Consider the following 22,680-nt stretch of genomic DNA (forward strand, 5'->3'; position numbering starts at 1 on the left):
ATATAAAATATAAGATATTTATATATGACTAATGTGTTTTGATTCTAAATAATACATTTATTCTTAAAAAAAAATAAAAATAAAATAAAATAAATAAATAAATCAGTTTGTTTTTTAATTCAAGTAGCAAACGCCTTATTCACATCCTTAAAAATTCGTTAGTATAAGATATAAGTCGGATCTCTGTATAACTGCCCATGTAAAAATCCTGCCAACGTTATTTTTAATCTCAAGATATGCAAAAATACTTCACAATTAAAACAATTGCAAATAATTCTTCGAATTCTCTTATACAGCTTACCTAAGAGCTGTTGATATTACACAAATTCTTACAATATTTTTGAACAAAGAAAACAAAAACAATAAAGTAACGCCTCGCACATAAGACGAAGCTTAACTCTTATGCATTATCAAAAATCAAATTTCGTAAAAATTTTTTTTTGTTTTCGTTTCGTTTTGGTGCGTCAAAAGTTGAGAACGAACCGAAGTTTCTTCTTTTTTATGTAGTATGCCACGTAGCATAACTTGCGCACACAACTGTACTTTCACACACAATTTCAAGTTATAATCAGTGCTCATTACTATACAAGACACGTTTTCAGATTTCGCGTGATTATGCGCCGCGGCTCAGCGGCTCCGGATCCCGAAGACCCTGAAGTTCGGTTGCTGCGATGTTGGGCTCTGTCTCAAGCAGCTGGGGGATGGGGTGTCCGAGGCGAAAACAAAAACCCCAAACACAACAAAGTCAAAAAATTAAACTTGAAAATAACTTAAAATGTGCATGCTCTGTGTGTGTGTGTGTTTCAGTATGTGTGTGTGTCAGTGTGTGTGTATCTGGGCAGATATAGTCGGAAGGCGCTAGGCTGGCTGGCTGGCTGGCTGGCTGGCTAGTCCTAGATCCTAGGTCCTAGGTCCTTGTAACTATTCAGGCACATGCCATAATGCTTATTGTTGTCATTTACATGGCTCCGGCATGGGGGCGTGGCACGTGGTGAGTAGGCGAAAAGTTAACGCGCTGGCGAAAAATATGCAAATTATAATGAAAAACTTGACACTTTACATGCAAACGAATGGTGGGCGAGGCCTCTGGGTGGCACAGACGGGCGGATGGGCGGATGGGCGGTCGACTGATGCGAATCTCTCTGTGGCTGGGCGATTAAGCGAGCCAAATGAAGCGCTCGCACCGACTGCGCATTTTAATTAAGCAACCAGCGAAATAAGTACGCGTCCTCGACTTTTCCATTGTTGTTGGCGCTTCTCTTATTGTTGTTGTTGTTGTTGTTGTCCCGTTTGTTGTTATTATTGTTGTTATCGCTGGCGTTGCCGCAATCGCACGGCAAAGCGCGAAATCTGGCACAAAACTTGCCGAAAACGACAATGGCCATGCAAAGTTCACGATGTTAAGCCAAAAACGCGTCTGCATTTGCATAAAACATCTGCAGCAACTGCAACGCCAGCCGAAGCTTTGCGGCTCAGCAAGAAAACAGTGAAAGTCATCGCAAATCCTAAGAAATTTCGAGCAAGACTTTCTAAACTTTCATTCATATCAACATTGGGTTTTATACATATAACAACTTTATTGGAATTTTATTTCGTTTTTCTTTTGTGAAGGGAAGCTTAAACTAAGCAGAGACTTTCTGGAGCTGCGACAAGTTTAATTAAATTAAGTATTGTGCGCACAGAGAGAAAGAATAAATGTAAAGAGATATAGAGAGTAGGAGCGAGAGAGACGGAGTAGCTGACTGCTATTAGATATCAATCTAATTAGCAATTATATAGAATCTTTTGATCTTAAGTTAACATTTCTTTAAGCTAATTCATTTCATAATTAACAAATTTTTTTTTTTTTTCAATAATCCTAAATTGACAATTTTTGTTTATTTATAATTTTTTTTTCTCACTTAGTTTTTCCCTTTTTCTTTTTCTTTTTAATAAATAAAAACTTTTGTTTGTTTCTTTTTTTTTTTTTGCAACAACAATAAATTTTTAATGCTATATTGTCCATTAGTTTTTATAAAATTCTACCTGGCTAATAAATAATTCTTTCCGGACTGTCACAATGTTATTTAGCTAGATTAAAATATTTGCTACACCGGAGTTTGCATATATGTGCATGAGATATCATGCTCATCCGTCCGTCTGGAGTAAAACCTTAACTAGTATATAAAAGCCTAAGGTTTCTTTCCCTCGAACAAATCTTTTGCCTTTCCTGCGGCCATTTTTAGCTCATAGTACGAAAAGGTATGATAGCTGAAAAACTCTGGATTCTTATACTCTTTCGACTTGCCCGCCCGCGGACCTAGCTGTTCGTCCGGCTTCATGGGCCGAAATGCTTTAGGACTTATAAATTCCGGTACTTCAAATGCTTTCGTTTCCAGGCATTTGGGCGCATAGCTCGGCGGCGGATCGCGACAACAAATTTTCTTTGGTCCCAACCGGCTGACCTTCTTCCTCCGTAGCCGGCACTCGCAGTCCGCGCTGCACTTGCAAATGCCCGTCTTCTCGCAGTCGCAATTACACTTGGCATAATAGCGCAGGATACATAATTGGATTTGATTTCGAATCTGAGCGTCCTTGCACAGTAATAGTTGACGAGAAATTGGCTTTAAATCACATGTCGGCATTCTAAAAATTACAGGCAAATAAATTTTATTATTTTATTTTTGATTTAGTTGCAAAAAAAAAAGGATTTTTAAAACAGGCATAGCATGCTTTGAATTTGAAAAGTATGGATAAGAACAGCTTGCAGTATTAAACTGGGCCTAGCTTTATTTTGCAGCTCTATGCAAGATATTACATATGGTACATATATATATTCAAATAGCTACAGAACTTTCAGCGCAAGAATTTCGGTTCCACATATACCATATTATGCCAGCCATACGTAGGGAACTTGAGCTCTTCTCAGTTCCCTCTGGTTAGGCATGGGAGATCCAATAGGACAATGGCCGATTGATGTCATTATAAAAAAAGTTCTTTATAATAACTTACTTTCTATACATTCTGTTGTTCATCTTATGTAAAACGATTTATAATCAAAATATCATATCATATAAATATTATTTCACTTATACTTGCGACAATCGAGCAATGCAAATACAAAGTCATTTAAATACTTTTCAACATGTCATCTTTACCACTCTTAACATACAGCCGTATCTTTAGTTCCACATAAGTGAATGGGTATAAACCGTTGGTATGCCTATATAAGGAACGATATGCCACGAGTTAAGCCGGCTATAAAGTTAAGTTCGACCCAGTTTGAAGTCAGACATAAACAAGCTTAAGCCAAAACACTAACACACGTTGAATTATTTTGATCATTAAACTTATTTGCACTTAAAATCGTATTGTTGTTGTTATTGTTGTGGTTATTGTCGGGAACCCAGTTGTACAACTTTGAGGGCGTTGAGATAAATGCTCAACACCCGAAACGTTAAACCTCGACAATCAGCCAGCTGCGCACCCGTTCCGCCCATTCTTGCCAAAATAAAGTTTTTAAAACTAACAACAACAAACATAGCAATAAAAATCCTCAACAACAACAACAACAACAAAATAAACGTTGAAGCACCGGAAAATTGTCAGCTCACAGCTAGCCGAGACACGAAACACGGCACAGGTTCACTTGAATGCTTTTTAATACACTCTCACACACAAACACACACACAGGCACACACACGCAGAGACAGAAATTCACACTCAAACCCAAAAAAGATGGCGCACATAACGGTACGTTGGCGGCGTCGCCATTGCGGCTTGTAAATTTATAGTTTCAGCAAGAAAATCGCGCTGGTAAACTTTTTAGTGTGTCTCTTCCTTGTTCCACTTGCTCACTCCCTCGCCCTCTCTCTCTCACTCACTCTATGTCTCTCTCAGTCTTGCTCCCGCACAATCCGAATCAGAGCCAAACAAATGGCAACGTCGCCGATGTCATCTAATTGCTTTTGTTTTGGGTTATACTGCTAGCAGCGCAGCAAATACAAAATCCTGCCCCCTGCACCCCGCCGCCATCCCCCCCTCAGCAGCTCCACAATTTTCGCAGGCAAGTGTGTGCCCATGCCACATAACTGACCTGGTACAGTTGTGCCACAAAGGTTATACAGTTGCGGAAGCTCTTTCGTTAAGGTAATTTTCCGCCATAATTTGCAGAACTTTGTTGTGTGTATATGTGTATATATGTGTGTGTGTGATTTTGTAAAGAAATTGCTAAAAGTTTGTCGCAATCAGTTTGTGGGCTCCGTCGAGTTGAAGTTGCCAGTGCTGCGACGAATCAAGCCTAAAGAGCTAACTAGATAGCGATTGGGATTAAATATTGGACAACTGCTTAATAGGGATAGCTTGAAATAGCAAACGGTAAAATTATACGATCGTAGAGGCTTAAAGGTAACAGCCTCAATTACAAATGGAGAAATCTCTCACTCCACCTCAAACGATCTCAGCTTAAGGACAAACTTAAGTCGATATACCAAAAATTCTATAAAAACTGCTCAATCAATTTATACTCTTACATAAATGTCAAATAAACTTGACATTAACTTCATCTGTTGTCAATTCAAATCATAGTATTCAGAATATTCAACATCGTGGTATATCAAAATTCGATTTTAAAATTGTGTAAATTTTTTTCTTTTTAATATTTGAAATTTTAAAATTCCTAAAAACTAAGACAAAATGTTCACACACAGTGGTTTAATGTCGAGCACGGTTCTACGGCAATGCACCGGCCAAACTCCGTGTCCATTATCACACGAGTCATCCAAGCCCAAGGATTCACCCACCAAGAGGACAGGCCGCAAAGGATCAAAGTCGAGAAACCAGCGCGATTCGCCCATTAGCTATGACCCCTCCTACCTTATAACGAATGCCGTACAGGCCCTGCCGTATGTGACCAAAAGCTTTCAGGAATTACGAAAGAAAGAGAAACACTGCGGCAACGATGGCAAAAGTGAGTGCTACAAGAATCCTGGCTACTACAGGTATCAGCGCTTCTCCTACTGCGAGCTAATGATGGCTATGAATGCAGCTAAGCCGTACCTCAGGTGCTGCATTGAATAATCCATGTCATATTTTAAGTATGAGCCGCATATTAATTTAGTCTTTCAAATGAGTAAAAATGTTGTCCAAAAATCAGAATCCGTTTAAATATAAAACAAATTTTCTTTATTTGCCGATGTTTCCTTTATTCATGTTTTCTTGTTGTCAGCAATCAAGCTGAAACTGTAGAAGTGTGGATTAACTAAGTTCAAAGGGTACAAAAAAAAATATATATATATATATTATAATTATCTACGAACTATTACTACAAATGTGTATATATCATTTATTGTATATTCTTAGATGTATGCCCACCTGTTTTTCATTATATTATAAGTGTATTAAAAGATTATTTATTATATGTATATAAATTAAGAATTCAATATAGTCGATTTTTGTAATTATTATTAGTAGAGATTTTTCTGTACTACTTTGATATCGTACTTAATATAAAAAAATCAAACAAATTCGAAATGTCTATATCCCAGATTCCTAAACTGAAAAAGAATATCTTTAAATATATATTTTCCTATTCATTTGAAATGGCTATATCTCTCTCTATTGATAAGAGTTTTGTTATAGCAATATTTATTTTTATTTTATTGAGTTTTATTTTCTTTGAATCTTTTTTTTAATAATCATATAAAGCTGTTGTGATAAATTTATTTTTTAGCAGAGGTTAGCTATGGCTATTTTGCTGAGATATTTACACTATTGGTAATTAAGGATATTTGTTATTTTTTTGTTTTAATATGAAAAATTAAAATAACCTTAAATATATATTAGACCGGTACCCCATTGCTTTAGGCTTACCTAATCAATAAATGGAAATTGTTCTAAGATTTAATATATAATTTCTTTTTTTTTTAATTTAATTTTAATTGAATTATATTTTTAAATTGTTAAGCTAGTTGTACTTAGTACTAAAACCAAAGGAGATCTCGAACTTTTACGCCTATAACAAATTTATTCTCTGCGCTCTCAAAAATCCTTGAATGTAAACCGAATCAACACAGCTCTGAAATGTACTTCACTGTCAATTGTAAATTAGCCCCTGAAAAACATATAAAACAGGGTACACAACAATACAAGTCCAATCACATTTTCGTCTACAACATTGTTTAGAACACATACTACTCATATTACTCATTCACTCATAATTCATTCCATTGCTCAATGGCTGAAGAAGTGCGCAGTGGACGGCTCGATGTCGTGATATTTGGTGCCAGCGGATTCACTGGCAAACACACCGTATACGAGGCGGTTTCCGTGCTCGAAGGTCTGCGCTGGGGCATCGCCGGGCGCAATCGCGAAAAGCTGGAGGAGGTGCTTGACGAAATGGGCATCAAGGCCGGGCAGGACCTATCGCAGATACCCATCATCATTGCCGATGTTAGCGATGACAATTCAGTGCTGCGAATGGCCATGTCCGCTCGCATCGTTGTCAATACGGTGGGACCGTTTCGGCTCTATGGCGAGCCGGTGATTCGTGGCTGCCTCGCGGGCGGTGCTCATCTGGTAGACGTCAGCGGGGAGCCGCAGTACATCGAGTCGATGCAGCTGAAGTACCACGACTTCGCCAAGCTGTGCGGCACATACGTGATAAGTGCTTGTGGCTGTAATTCCATTCCAGCGGACATGGGCGTCGTATTCGCCGAGCAGCATTTCGATGGCACGATCAATTCGGTGGAGACGTTTTTCGTGCACGGCCTTAGGGGGTGCAAGGGCAACGCGAATGCCGGTAGAGCCGGCCTCAACTATGGCACCTGGGTGAGCGCTGTGAACAGCTTGGCGCATTCCGATCAGCTGAAGGCTCTGCGGGAGCACAACTTCGTCGAGCCCCTGCCCCCGTTCTACCCAATTATGAGACGTCGTCCCTTAATCTTCCGCTCACCGGAGACTAATCAGGTGTGTCTACCATATATAGGCGCGGATCGTTCGGTGGTCAGGCGCTCGCAAGAATATTTCTACGACTATCAGAAGAAACGACCCGTTCAATTCTTCTCCTACATTGGTTTCCCCTCGTGGCTAATTGCCATTGCCGTTACCCTCTTTGGCATTATTTTCATGATCCTTACCAAGTTCAAGTTGGGCAGAAAGCTGCTACTCAAGTATCCGGAATTCTTCTCGGTCGGCTACGTATCGCGCAATGGACCAACCGAGGCTTACATGGAGCGCAGCTATTTCAAGCTGATACTGAAAGCGACGGGCTGGCCCAGCGACTGCACCAATCCGGACAACGAGCTGCCCTGCAAGACCCAAATGTATAGTGTCTCTGGCCCGAATCCTGCCTATGGCAGCACCTGTGTGGGCCTACTCGCTGCAGCGGTCACCCTACTCAGGCAAGGCCACAAAATTCCTGGCGCTGGTGGCGTACTGACACCTGCCATGGCCTTCGCCAGGACAGACCTGATCGGTGAGCTCGAGAAGCACGAGCATGGCATGAAATTTGAGATTCTTCATGACGAGATCAAGTTTGATTAAAATTATTGAATAATTCGAAATGTTTGCGTAAGAAAAAAAGAAAATGTTTCCAGAATTCTAGGAATTGGATAATCAAATACTTAAAAAAAAAAAAGAAGGGAAAATATTTCCAGAAATCTAAGAATTGGATAGTCAATTAAAATTAATCAATTATTTAAAAAAAAAGAAAGGAAAATATTTCCAGCATTGTAAGAATTGCAGTCAATTAAAATTAATCAATTACTTAAAAAAAAAAGAAAGGAAAATATTTCCAGCATTGTAAGAATTGCATTGTCAATTAAAACGAATCATTTACTAAAAAGTATTTATTATTTATTTATTTGGATTACTTAGAGATTAATATTAACTAAAACTGTTTATCAAACAAATAGTCGGGCTGCCACAAAGAGCAGCTAGAACTCACAGATTTGAGCAGCTGCTCAGAGCCGGACAAATATGCCAGCCATTCGCCTTTTCGCCTTTTCAGGGTGGTTGAGTGGGGAGTCGTGCGCCAAGTGGTGCAAATAAAGTGCGACATTATTGACATACTTAAGTCCTAGGCATTATGACACTAATCGTATTAGTTGGTCGTTAGTTAGGCGCTGCTGCTACCGCTGCTGATACTGCTGCTGCTATCAGCGCCAAATGCGATTTCCGCACAATGAGCCGTTTGGCCCTCGTGCACAGCATAGCCCGGTCGACTTGGCTCGCCTCGTTTCCGGTTTACGTGCGCCATTTTTCGTACAGGTGACATAATGACCCGGCTCTGGACGTGCACCGACGACACGTAATTAGAGAGACGAGTGGCGGCGAGGCTCCACCCGCTTTGCCACCCCCTCATCCCTTGCACCCGCCTCACACGACAACTTTGTCATTTAGCAAATCGGTTTAGCTGCCTCCATAGAATAGTTCCAACAGGTTCTGTCATCTATGTCGCTGGCTTTATTAAATTTGCAAACAACTAGCCGAGTACTTACTGCTCAATAAGAGACCAAAACTTACAGCAGTCAGAGTATATATCGTCAGCAGTGTTCAGGTCTTCTCTGAGCTCGTTTTAGGTAGCGGAAGTCGACACAATCCAAAGCTGGCACATAATTGAAAGCCATTGACAACTGATGTGTAGGTCATGACAAGGTCTGCTCCCAGCCCAGCCGCTAGACATCAGTGTAGATCTACAGTGGCTGGGGGCACCATTCGTTCTCCTTCATTTATCAATCTTAATCGCATGCAAATTTTATGCAGGCTCGCCATTAGGCAGAAGCCCGGCAAAAATTTGTTTCGAGCCTAGTTATGTTGCTCATATGCCAACTGGCTGTTAGTTTTGTTAACAACTTTTGCTTTGGGCCCGAACTTCTGCTAATCACATACCCAACTACCCCGCTCGCTCTGCGCCCCTCCCTTTTTAGCTAGTCCCAAACTTGTGCCGCGACATTTGCATTTTGGTGACATAATTTTTGGTGTATTGTGAAGTCAAATGGGTCTCAGTAAAGGCACATGCCGAAAAAAAGAGGAAGACGAAACATTTGCATAATTAATGAGCTGAATAGATTTTCCGTTGAAGGAATTCTGTTAGTACTATGAATCCTAAATGGAGCACTTAGAAAATATGGAGATTATGCCCGTTAAACCGGACAGATTTTATGGCCTATTGAATAAAATATCTGAAAATAGCAAAATGCGAAGAACCAATTTATGAGCAAAAGGAAAGTTTCAGTTTCAGTTTGATTTAATAATCGAAGTTATTTAAAATAACCTCTACCTCTAAATCTACCTCTACCTCTACCTCTACCTCTACCTCTACCTCTACCTCTACCTCTACCTCTACCTCTACCTCTACCTCTACCTCTACCTTTACCGCTACTTCTACCTCTAAATCTACCTCTACCTCTAACTCTAACTCTAACTCTAGCTCTAACTTTATCTCTCCACCTCTACCTTACCTCTACCTCTAACTCTAAGACTGTGTCTGTGTCGGAGTCTGAGAGTAAATCTATTTTCTATTTTGTATATTATTATACCTTGTATATATCTCATATATTTCATATTATATATATAAATTCTTCAAAATATATACTCATCATGCAGGTTTTCTCAAAGTGAACTCCTTTGTATAGACTTGTCACAGGTAATTTTGGCTTATAGTCGCCTTTCGCACGGTTCAATTACTTGGGATATGGCGAGGATGACATTCTTTTGTGTTACCTTGAAATGCCTGACTAACGCTAATTTCCGTGGGTATTTCTTTGCGTATTTTCGCCTGAGGCTAATGACATTTGTGTCAATAAAAATAATCAATCATTGGACCTGAGAGAGTGGGTGGAGTAGCAGCAGATGGCTGAGCAATCTTTGAGGATGATGATGGCAACGGCTTTGAAGGTGCTTTTGATGTGATACTCCGTGATGTGTGTTGCGATTGGAGGAATGGTGAGTATCAAAAGCGGTTCTTAGGTTAGCTATTTAAAAATAAAAAGTCCTTGTCAGATTCCTTGATGGATGTGTGTATATATGTGTATGTGTGTGCTGCGAAAACGTGGCTTAACGCAAATGGCATTTTAGCTAAATGCAACTAACATTGCCAGCATCAACTCGTACAAAGTTTCAAAACACGTAGCTGGTCAGCAGCTGTGGAAAAAGTTATACAGAGAGAGAACGAGAGAGAACGAGAGAGAGAGGGAGACAACAATTTCCAAATAAATTTTAATTGTTTTGAACAATTAAAAATTAAATTTAAAAAATAGTACGTGAAATATACGTGAAGAGCCATGGTGAAAATTTGTACTTTTATTCAATTTGCGCAACTGTTTTGAGTACGTGAGTATGCGTGAGTTTTCTCAGTAAGTCCATGTGTGTGTATGAGTGTGTGTGTGTGTGCTGGCTGTTCAAATGCCGCTGTTGCTAAACAAATTAAATTAGACAACTTTTATTCATTCGTTTGACATTTTTATTTGTTTTCAAACTCATTTCGTGCAAGGCGAGAGAGGACTATTCTGACAACCGGACAATTAACAACAAATACAATTTGCCGACTTTAGTTTAACAATTTTTGCAACTGCTGTTATTTAATTGTTTGTCAGTCATCTCTCTCTCTCTATTCCACTCTCTCACTCTCGCTCTGGTTTCGTTTGTGCAAATTTAATTAAATGCCATTTGGGCGGTGGTCTGATTTGAATGCTGCCGGGCCCCAAAAAGCTTGGGGCCTCTGTGCCGCTGCTGTTGAATTGAGAGCTGTAGCAACATTTTAAAATTCATTTACAATTTTATGACACTTTCTTTTTCTATTTTCACATTGTCAGCAGCATTGATAAGCTCGCTTATCGCTCATTGATTGCCATCATCGAAAAAAAAAAAACGACTGAAACATGACCAAACGATACTAAAAACGTCGGCATTTTTCATTACAATAAAAGTTTTGTATCATTCGGCATGCTTCAATTGCAGATATCACGTGTAATGAAAATAAAAGCGAGCACTCTCCGCGAATATTGTTGAAATGTGGAATATTTACAATATATACATATCATAGCATAACTGGAGATCGATGTAAGCATCATCAACTATATATATTTCAAAAATAGTAACAAATTAAGTTTCAAGTTTTCAGGTACTGCCTGTACTGTATAATAAATGTGTACTTTGACTTTAAGTTATAGATTTGCTAGTTATCTTGATGAGTTTATTGCTGCATTCGCTATTCATTGTGTATACTCATTATCTAGCAACAAAGTAACTCCTCTGCTTACTCTTCCTGACTTTTAATCTAAATTTTATGGACTTAAATTCAAGATGAGTCCTTCTGGCACTCAATAAAATTGAGCTTCGAAAGAAATTTGGTTGAAAATTTATTAGAAATAAATAAAAATCTATTTATAAATAAACAAGAATTTTTTATGAAACTTTAATTATTGTTTGGATATCTTTGACTTACTAAGTTTAAAAAAAAATCATTTTAAATTCATAAAATATTATTTTATATATGTAAACATTTTGTCTGCTTAAAAATAATTATATGCGCATATATTACATTTAAAATAAGTTTATTAAAATAGTTTATGTAAATAAAAATGTCAATATTTTTCCTCAAGAGGTTTTAACGATTATTATCGAAATTTAAAAAAAAATATATACATATATGTATATATATAGTAAAAAGTCTTATAAAGAAAATATTACAAAAAATAAATATATTTGTGTTGCTAAATATATTATTGTAAATAAATTTTCATGTCATTTTTTTTATTTTTTTTTTATTTAATTATTTTATAGCTTGTTATATTTATCGCTTTTAGTAGTCCGAGTTCTAATTTATTTTTGTGAATGTATAGTCTATTTATATGTATATTAATCTGATCTTTTGGGGTGACTCTGAAGTCTTTATGGACAACAAAATTATCAATATATACCAAAGAGCAGCTAATATTGTTCGTGGCGTCATAGACACATTTGAATTACATCACATCACCTATGAATCAAATCGAAAACCTAATTTATTAATTTACAGCTAGCGTAATTAATATATAGTTAATGGAATTATCGAAAAACCACCACTCATTAAGTAAGCCCCGCCTTTAAGGTGCAATAAAAAACTCAAAGGTACTCGACGGTAAATGATAAGATCGTCGATCGGTTGTCGATTGTGTTGAATAGCACATTTTCAGTTTGTCTGCGGCAGTGGCAACAGCAGCGCTTGTCCCAAAAATAAAATTTATATGCGAACAGACAAATTCATCTTATCTTGGAAAATCACCAAAAAAAAAAAAAAAAGTGTTGAAAAAGAAGGAAAAGATCAAAGCAAAAACCTTATCGAAAATGCCACTGCAGCTGCTTAAATTGCTGCTACTGTTGCTGCTGTTGAGGTGCCTCAAAGCCGAGTGTTGGTGAATATGAATGTGAATTTAGATGAGTACGATTCATATATGCTCAATTCGCAGCACCACAATGTTTTCATTTCACCTGGATAGGACCCTACGACAACAAATCGAACATAGCCAAGGAAAGCTGCGACGCCAGAGTGGGTGACTTCAATGAGATACCCTGCGAAATGCCCCTCGTAGTCACTCGTATGTATCTATCAATCGAATTTCAAGCATATCAACCCATAGCCGTGCAAAACTCACTTCAGCCAACGACACTGTGCCGGATGTGAAGGCACTGTGGAAGAACGAGACATTGAATCGCGAGCATTATCTGTGCCAGATGTCGCCCGGCTACTCCTGCGTCAAGTACTCCTATATATTCAAGGGTGGCAGTAAGTACACTCTTATACTTGCACATACTTTTATATACGTCTCCACACCTCTGCAGCAAAATAAACAGTTCAGTGAGGGATATAATCGTGTTTTCTTAGTATGTATTGAGTGTGTTTATGCGGAATAATAAACTAATTTTGTTGAGATATTTTCTTGCTGAAAAAGTAACTAGCACATAAAGTAAAAGTGTTTTATTTACTTTACTTTAATTTATTGGAATTGGATTTGAAGTATTCAAGATGGTTAATATAACCTTATGAATGCCTTCAATTTCTATAGTGTAAAAATGCCGTAATATATTCGCAGTCTTCAAACTGGTTTCATTTAATTTTGCTTGATAGCTGCTATAAGAATCAGTTTTGTTAAGAACTTTGTTAAAGTTGGGTCATAAAATCTTTTAATGAGTTTTATTCAGTTGATAAGATGGCCTTTAGCAGTTTAAGCAAAAGTCAGATCGACATATTCATAGCTCATAAACAGAAGATGTTGGATAGATTTTTAGAATATATGAGCAGAAACTTTCTTTTAAATAATTAACAAGCACTCAATAAGTCATAAATTTTATTTATATACTTTTTTTTTTTTTTTTTTTAATTTATTTATAGTATGCTTCAATTGGTTAGGCTTTTAGAAACGAATAGATTGGCCGAATTAATGACTATCACTGGATAAGTCTTAGCATTAGTAACATGAGTAACATTAATTTTCCGTTTTTATTATTTTTGAACTTCAAATGAAAATATAATATGAAATATCAATTATAGATTGAAAAATTACTTTTCCGATATACATATACAGTAGATTCCGTTTATATCGACACTCAAGGGACCGTCGTTATACCCGTTTAAGTTTGCTCATAAAAGTTCGTCTGGAGACCAGAATTTTCGTCGCTATAACCGTTGAGACGCTATAAGCTGAGTCGTTATAACCGGATTCTACTGTATTGCATTGTCCGGAATAATAATAATAATCTAATAAATTCCTCTTTTATTTTAAATATATATATTTTCAATTATTTCATACATAAATATTTCCCATATATTTCGCTTGCGGATATTAAAAAAAATTTTAATAAATTTCTCCACTCACTTTCATTGAACAGTACAAAATATAACGTATATGTGTGCCAAGGTGAACAACAGCAATGGCTGCTACCGCGAGACCCAGGCGACGGGCATGCAGGTGGAGGCTTGTGTTTGCACCTCTAAACTGGGTCTGATACCCTGCAATAGCAGCCCAACTGCGCTGTCTCGACCAATTCTGGGCTTGGCCATGGCTCTGCTCAGCGTTTTTATTGCAGTTAAATAAATAAACAAAAAACTGAACAGAATAAAAACAAATGTAAAAAAAAAAAAATAAAATACAAATAAATAAAACATTGTCACTGATAACTCGTTGGGCACTTCAATGCGATCGGAAGTGCATTGGCAATTTGTTTAGTTAACGTCAGCGACGGGTGGCGGAGGGGGGCAGACTGACATGTTTCGCATAGTTTGTCGTGATCTTTCGGCCTTTTCCACAATGTAATGTGACATTTCCGCGCTTTTGATTTTGACAAGTTTGCACAATTTATGGGCTCTTTTTATAGGCCATATATTATTTTTTATGGTCTGGCATTGGTAACGCGTTGGCTAAATAAACTGCCATAATTTATTTACTTGGCTATTAATCAAATGCAACGATCCCAGAGACTCCACACGCACGCCATTTATTTGACTGTATTGTCTAAAATATATTTTTTGCGAATATAAACTGTTTATTTTGAACAGAAAATCCTTTTAACAGCCTTTCAAAAACTGCTATGCACATAATTTACTTTTAAATTTTACTCAAATGGAATAAAATAATATAGAATAATTTCCATTTTTCGTTTTTCTTTATTTTTGGGGAAATCTTTATTAAAACTGCAATTTTGTTGTGTGCATTTTGTGAAACGTGTTGCCAGCCCGGCCCGGCCCGGCCCGGACAACAGAAAAATCTCAACTCAATAATAACAATAAATAAACAGTAAATCAAACAAACCGTAAAATATTGTCACAGACAGCAGCGGCATAATAATAGGCCCGGTCGGGCAGTGGCGAGGGGGGGGGTGGCATGGAGCAGTCGCAATGGGTTGCTGAACTGGAGACCATGACCAAATGGCAAACAATGCAGGCGATAAACAGAGAGCGACTGATGCTCCAATTGCCGGCAGGGCTATGCGGCGTATGAGCAATGCACACAGTGCACAATTAAAGCACTGCACTTGCAGATGGGCATGGCCGTAGAGGGGGCAGCGAGTGGGACTAGAGCTGGCTATGCAGATTGGCAATGGCCAATATCCATTGGAAGTGTTGGGGAGGGGCTGGAGGTCATCCAATGCATTCAAATAAACTAATTTTAATTCCTCGCTCTTCGGCCGGAGCACGCAATGCAGCTCAATTGTGACGCAAATGGTTATTAAAGGCTGGCACTGGGTGTTAATGCAAATAGCTAACTGCAGGGGCAGGGGCAGTGGCAGGGGCAGTGCCAGTTATTCGTAGCCATGACAGACAGATTCATTTATTTAATTTATAAATTACTTTTAATGTTTTTATTTGAACTGAAGCGGCGAAACCAATGCGAAAAAAATCCCGTTAAAATGACCAATTGCAAATTATGACGTTATGCGATATGAACTCTTGTTAACTTTGAAAATCTTTTATCATCGGTTTGATATTTGCATTTTCCAATGTTTCGTGTTGCATTCGCAATATGCGTGCGTGCCGATACGACAATATAATGCAATTAATATTTTTTTATAGAATATTTTTATAAAAAATAAACTCTTTTATTTTCTATAGCATTCATATTTTTTTTAGTATAGAATTAAGTTTTTTATGCAGTTTTATTTTTACCGTTGGCAAACTATATATTGATAATCAATGTGAAAAGAGAAAACTTATTCAGCGCGGCTTACGTATAATACTTATATTTTATGTGATATCGGATTGCAATATAAACAAAGTTGTTCGAGAATTGCATAAGATATAGTGTTATAAAAAAGTAAATAAATAAGAAATGAAATAGAATTAAGTATTGTAAATAAAAATTGTGTTGGTGAGATTGTCGTAAATTTTTACTGAGCAGTTAGATTGTGTATTAATATTTTTCATTTGAATATTTTTAAATATATATATATATATATTAATATATATTTTTTAATATATAATATTGCAATATTTTCATTTTGTTTACTAATATTATATTGTTTTTAATAACTTTTTAAAATTAAAGCCAAATTATTTTTTTAGTTAAGGTTTAGGTTTAGTTTAGGCCTATAAAAATAAATTTAATTAAATAATTTATTTTTTAAATGCTAAGATATTTTTTTCTGAACTATTACTACTCCTGCTTTACTAGTTTAGTAATTAAATTCAGCTTACATCGCCTTGTGAATTCCTTTTTAAAATAAAAAATAAAAGAAAATAACCATACACACATATGCTATATATCAATTGTCATTTCTTTAGCGAATTCAGAGTGCTGTTATTTTCTGGAACACAATCACCTGTCGCAGCAGCCAAACTTGCAGAACAAGCAATTCTGCTGAAAGGAAAAACAAAAAACAAAAAAACAAAAACAGCGACAAAAATGCAATTGAATCGTGGACGAGGCGTTGCAGACTGCTTTAATTTGCTGTTTTATTTATGCACAGCGAATACATGCATATATAAATATACAAATAAATTTGGCGATATATTCGATATGCATAGACTGAATATACTCCAATCGACTGGCCGCTGTGCTTATCTTAACGCCCGGCCATAAGCCAACATTTTCGTTGTGTGAAAAAATAAATATAATTTGTTGTTATTGCTGTTACTTTGGTTGTTGTTGCTGCTGTTGTAGCTGTTGTGTTTGTGTGTATGGCACCTAATATTATGCCATGTTTATGCACTGAACATAACTAAGCTATTGTTGCTATTGTTATTGTTGTTGTTGCTGTTGTTGTCGATGTAGCTATTTGTTTAGCATTTGCCTAGACTGTTTTATGTATATTTAGATAGTTCGCATCGCCATGGCCCACGCGTCGTATGCGTTATATTACAGTCCGAATGTGCATATAATTTATATGTCTGCGCCACGCTCACACACACACACATACATTTAGCCATAGCAATATTAATCGCCGATGATAAATAAATGTGATTAGTATTATCTGCAAATGCAGTGATAAAAACTGACATTAGCCAAGATTAGTGCGAATGCATTGCATTTGCTCATTGGATTCGCGGAACTGGTTGAACCAGCAGCCAAAGGAAAGAAGTAAAAATAAAGTGAAAGCTGGAAAAACGAACTATGGAAAGAGAATGAAGTTTAGTTTATTATCTATCTATGTAGCTATGCATCTATGCATCTATGCATCTATGTATCTATGTATCTTTGTATCTATGTATCTTTGTATCTATGTTTATATGTGTCTATGTATCTAGGTATCTATGTATCTAGGTATCTAGGTATCTATGTATCTATGTATCTATGTATCTATGTATCTATGTATCTATGTATCTATGTATCTATGTATCTATGTATCTATGTATCTATGTATCTATGTATCTATGTATCTATGTATCTATGTATCTATGTATCTATGTATCTATGTATCTATGAATGTATCTATGAATGTATCTATGAATGTATCTATGAATGTATCTATGTATCTATGTATCTATGTAGATACAGATATGTATCTATATATCTATGTATCTATGTATCTATGTATCTATGTATCTATGTATCTATGTATCTATGTATCTATGTATCTATGTATCTATGTATCTATGTATCTATGTATCTATGTATCTATGTATCTATGTATCTATGTATCTATGTATCTATGTATCTATGTATCTATGTATCTATGTATCTATGTATCTATGTATCTATGTATCTATGTATCTATGTATCTATGTATCTATGTATCTATGTATCTATGTATCTAAGTATCTAAGTATCTATGTATCTATGTATCTATGTATCTATGTATCTATGTATCTATGTATCTATGTATCTATTTATCTATTTATCTATGTATCTATGTATCTATGTGTCTATGAATGTATCTATGAATGTATCTATGAATGTATCTATGAATGTATCTATGAATGTATCTATGAATGTATCTATGAATGTATCTATGAATGTATCTATGTATCTATGTGTCTATGTATCCATGTAGATACAGATATGTATCTATGTATCTATGTAGATACAGATATGTATCTATGTATCTATGTATATATGTATCTATGTATCTATGTATCTATGTATCTATGTATCTATGTATCTATGTATCCAGGTATCTATGTATCTATGTACCTAAAATCGATAATACTATTGCTCTAATAACACATGGCCATAGCTCAATGATGTTTCAATTATTTAATGAGCAAAAGTGAGCTATAAATTGACATTGGCGTAGCTTGAATGGCACATTCGATGAGTGCATTCATACATTCAAACACCACAAGCTCAATTATTCATTGACTGTGTGTGTTTTTTTTTTTTTTTTTTTGCAATTTTCAAATTGAACTAAATTTTGCACCGCTGCGCGCTCTGTATTTATTTTGGACGAAACCCAATGGCAAGCACAACGAGGAAAACCACGAAAACCGCAACGAATTTAGCAGGACGCTTGACCGGATAAGGCGCATGGCGTGTTGTGGGGGCGTGGTTAGCGTGGGCGCCTTGACTGCATTTGAATGCAGCGCCGGACAATCCAAAACAAAATGGCGACTCGCTGGCTCAGTGAAGCGTGACAGGCAAAACAAAAACTGGCTAAGAGAATGCGCCAAAAATTAAGCATGCATCGCGTGGGCGAAAAGCCGGTAGAACAAAAACAAAAAAATAGAAAATAAGAGAAAATTCAGAGAGTATTGGATCACATTATATATATAGATATATAGATATAGATATTTGTATGTTTATGCATGTTTTTGAAGCAATGCGAAGCAAAATGCAAATGGAACCCACCGCAGCGCTGCTCTGCCATTAATTGGCAATTTATAGCAGAGCTAAACCACATCAGGCGGTCGCACCACCAAACTCCATTTTCACGTGCGCGCTCAAGTGAAAATTATCATTTCCAGCAACTGAATCTCTCATACAGCCGCAAAACAAGAGCCAATGCTATAAAAATGTACATAGAAAGCGACACTCGGCCAGCAGAAAACCAAAAACGAAAAAATAATATAAAAAAAAAAAATAAGTATAAAAAGAAAAGTCGCCAAACTTTAGCCGCGAGCAAACCGTCCATGACGACCACAGAAGGCGACACCCCAAAACAGTTCCGACAAAAGCTGAAAAAATAAACATGAAAGGCCACGGTTTATGTTAATGCTTAAAACGAATAATTAATACTCTTTAATGAAAAGAACATTACATTTTGTGGCAAACAAAATATTTAAATTAATACAACAATTTTTTTTTATTAAACTTCTTTTTTTTTAAGAAAAACATTTTCTTTTTTACGATTTTCCAAAAATTATGAGCAAAAGGAAATAAATAAAATTAAATATTAATTATGCCTGAAAATTCTATTAAATTTTTTAAGGTGAACACACACATAGAAAAGTAGAAATCTTTGTTACATTTTTAATTGTTTAAAAATTTACTATCATTAAATATTTTTTTATATTTATTTACAAATATTATCTCTTACAAAATAAAATATTTTTTAAGAACAATTATAGGCTTGTTTTTTTATTTAACAAAGATATAATTTTAATTTAATTTTATTATTATTATTATTATTATCATTTTTATTTATTTATTTATTATTTTTTTTTTTAAATTCATGAACAACTTTTGCTATCGCAATTCGTACTAACTAAGCGCATTCCAACAGATATGTTAAGCAGATCGACTCGCGATAAAGAGTATAGAGACCGCCCAGTTGGCGATTTATCGCATTTTGCTGTGGTCGGCATTAGTTACGCTGAATTTTATCACAATTGCAATTCTTTCTGGACCCGGTCCCAGACCCGCCAGAAAGGGATTTTTTTTTTTTTTTTTTTTTGGCTGCAGCCAAGCCAAAGAGGTGGCTGGAAATGCGAATGATGATTAAGATGAAAATAGAAATGGAAAATGGAAATGGAAAATTCGCCGACCGCTGCCTTGGCAACTGACCGAACGTCGAGCGTTGAGCGTTGCTAATTTCCACGTTTCGCCTTTAAATATAATCATAATTTGGTCTGATTTTTGCTTTGTTGCCGCTGTAAATGATTAACGCCGTGGGGCTTTTGGCCATGCTGGCCGTGTGGGCGTGTGGCCCTGTGGCCGTGTGGGCGTGGAGCACGCCCGTATAACCGTTTAACTTTTGCCGCCAACGCAGCCATCAGTTTCAGCTTTTGGCTAGCTGATTCCTGCCATTCGAATGGGTTCTTTAAAGTGCTTCAAATTTCCTAAATTGAAAAAAAGAAGAAGAGGAATTTATATATGTATATCTATATGTATATTAAATGAATTTCACATTCTTGAAGCCTGATTGCTCATTAGCACATTCATTTGGCTGCACTCCAGCCGGAGCGCTTAGCTCTCTCATGGCAGCCTCCGCTCCCTACGACCCCAGCTGATAACTCGAAAGCATTTGCAGCGCCGCGTTGAGTGCGCGTAGGGCAGGAAACGTAGCTAAACCCCCAAAAAAGGGCAGCTGATAAATACTCTATTATGTGAAAATTATGTGAGTTGACATATATAAAAATAATGCAGAATAAAGTTAGAAAATTAAATTTTGGATTAAAGAAATTAAAATTAGATCAGTGTTTAAAAATTTATAATAAAAAAATAAATAAATAAATAAATTGTATTATTATCTTACCCAGAATCTGAATCTTGTAATAAATTTCTAATAGTATTATTTGTAAAATTTAATCTTACAAAAACTCACCCATTGCTACTTGAAATTCTTCCATTCTATTAACGCCTCCAAAACTTGCACCAACTTGATTAGTAATTGATAAAACTTTGTGGCAATTTGAATATTTTCAGTGTATTTGCAAATTGGAAAATGCTAAAATGCTTCAAAATTATCATTTTGTTGGCCTAATGACTTGTGCAAAATGTCGCGGTGTTGAGAGATACTTGGCGAGCTGCTTAGCATGGCAGCTGCGAAATGCTGAATGTGGATGTGGATGTGGATGCGGGATGCTGGATTCTGGATTCTGGATGCTGTATGGTGTATGCAGCATGCTGGATGCTCCACTGGAGAGCCTCTCCCAGTTGCCAAGTTGGCTGGGGCAAAGAGCGTAAAATGTTTGCTTAATTGTCAAAATTTGTGTTGCTGCTGCAGGGGAAACTATCCAAAGACCACAAAGTCGCTTAGGGAGACAGCTAGGATGGGGCATCATGGCTCATGATGAGGGATGAGCATTAACCCAGTTAACCCATTAAAGCCGTGTCATAAATTCAAAGCCCACAGCACAACAACAGAGTCAGCAGCAACAACAACAACAACAACAACAGCAGCTATGTTGGCGCTTGCTTTGTGGCTTTTTGTGGCCAGGCTTGGCACCGTTTTTCGACTCATTAAAGCCAACTTTACGCAATTAGCCTAATAAGCCGCCCCGAAGTAGGCTACAACAAAAACAAAAAAAAAACAGCAACAACAACAAGCAGCGAGACGCAAAAGTAAAAACAGAAACAGTAGCAGACACAGGCGCCACCTCGCCAATTTTACAACACTTTTGGGCGCATTTCGCATTTTCGCTCAATTAAATTAATTAAATGACAGCTCAAATATGCAGCGAGTCCGAGATGTGGAGATGACCCCACTGATGACTACACTAAATAAGGGACCAGCGGTGCGGCTAAAGTAACTAAATTGGGATAAGGCTAATAGCTGCAAAATAATGATGAGAGCCAAGCAGCAAATAAATGATCAGCGGAGAGATACCCTACAGACATTTTTATATATAATATATGTATATATTTAGAAGAAAAAAAAAAACATGAAAAAACCTATGGACTTTGTCTTCAGCTCGTAACTATTTAGACAAAGATTTCAGAATTGAATAAGAAGTTTTTGATGTTGAGTTTATAAAAATTGTGAATGTGAATGAACATTGCATTTGTTCTATTAAAACATCGTTATGAGAATTCAGGTATGTTAAATGCTGGTCTAAGGATGTATGCCTTCTGTTGTGATAATGTGCAGCCATGGCAAAGTCAGTATGCAAAACAAATTTAATGGAGGCAAACTTGAATATTCCACGCCCTAAGCAGTAATTAGTTATATTAAAGTATAAGTTATATGAATTGCCAGTCAATTACTTCTATTTGATCCGTAAGAGCAGCAGTTGGAATGCGTATCCACCGTACACCTGCATATGCCAGAGTCACATATATCACAACAGCTGAGTTCGGCCGGCTTGCAGGGAGACGAGAGCAAATGAGAATGAGTACAGAGGGAGGATGCGGGGTGAGCGAGCTCATTTGAATTTGATCAGTAAGAGCAGCATTTGAAGTGGATGTGGAGAGACTAATTGAAATGCTATTCTTATAGATCAAAAGGCAAATGCTGCTCTCTCTCTCTCTCTCATCTTGCTGAAACCCCTATCGTCGTATTTTCGCTCAATGCGAAACTGTGACACGCTGAAAGTCACTGTCAAATGGAAATTCAAGGTGACTTAACGCTAATGGTATATTTGTTATTATTATTTTATTTATTTATTTATTTTTTTTTTTTAATTTTTCCATATAAGAAAAAAGGAAGTACCTTTATTTAAGTTCTAAAATCCTTTAATTAAAAAAAAAAAAAAAAAAGAAAAAAAATAATAATAATAATTTTTATGCATAAATAAATCCATATCCTCCTGACAGATTTTTAAATATTATGATTATTTATTTATTTTTTTTTTTTTTTTTTTTTAGCAAACAAATTTTACTGCAGCCAGAACATAGCTGCTGCTTATTG

At 36.5% G+C, this 22,680-nt stretch overlaps 2 protein-coding genes and 1 pseudogene across 2 annotated transcripts; 2 read left to right on the plus strand and 1 right to left on the minus strand.

Annotated features, from left to right (window-relative positions):
• Positions 1–1,881: 1,881 nt before the first annotated feature.
• Positions 1,882–2,720, minus strand: LOC149268666 (uncharacterized). The gene has a single exon (XM_089470052.1). It carries the CDS (start codon positions 2,622–2,624, stop codon positions 2,172–2,174), a length of 453 nt encoding a protein of 150 aa, XP_089326178.1. The 5' UTR covers positions 2,625–2,720; the 3' UTR covers positions 1,882–2,171.
• Positions 2,721–6,028: 3,308 nt separating this feature from the next.
• LOC108614999 (saccharopine dehydrogenase-like oxidoreductase pseudogene) lies at positions 6,029–7,825 on the plus strand (annotated as a pseudogene).
• Positions 7,826–12,077: 4,252 nt separating this feature from the next.
• Positions 12,078–14,137, plus strand: LOC108616341 (uncharacterized). The gene is made up of 4 exons (XM_018011458.2): positions 12,078–12,370; positions 12,429–12,557; positions 12,620–12,745; positions 13,849–14,137. Exons 1-4 carry the CDS (start codon positions 12,307–12,309, stop codon positions 14,052–14,054), a joined length of 525 nt encoding a protein of 174 aa, XP_017866947.1. The 5' UTR covers positions 12,078–12,306; the 3' UTR covers positions 14,055–14,137.
• Positions 14,138–22,680: the final 8,543 nt, after the last annotated feature.

Source organism: Drosophila arizonae, chromosome 5, assembly GCF_054131065.1.
Source record: "Drosophila arizonae isolate 15081-1271.41 chromosome 5, UAZ_ARI_1.0, whole genome shotgun sequence".
In the NCBI taxonomy this organism is placed as follows: Eukaryota; Metazoa; Arthropoda; class Insecta; order Diptera; family Drosophilidae; genus Drosophila; species Drosophila arizonae.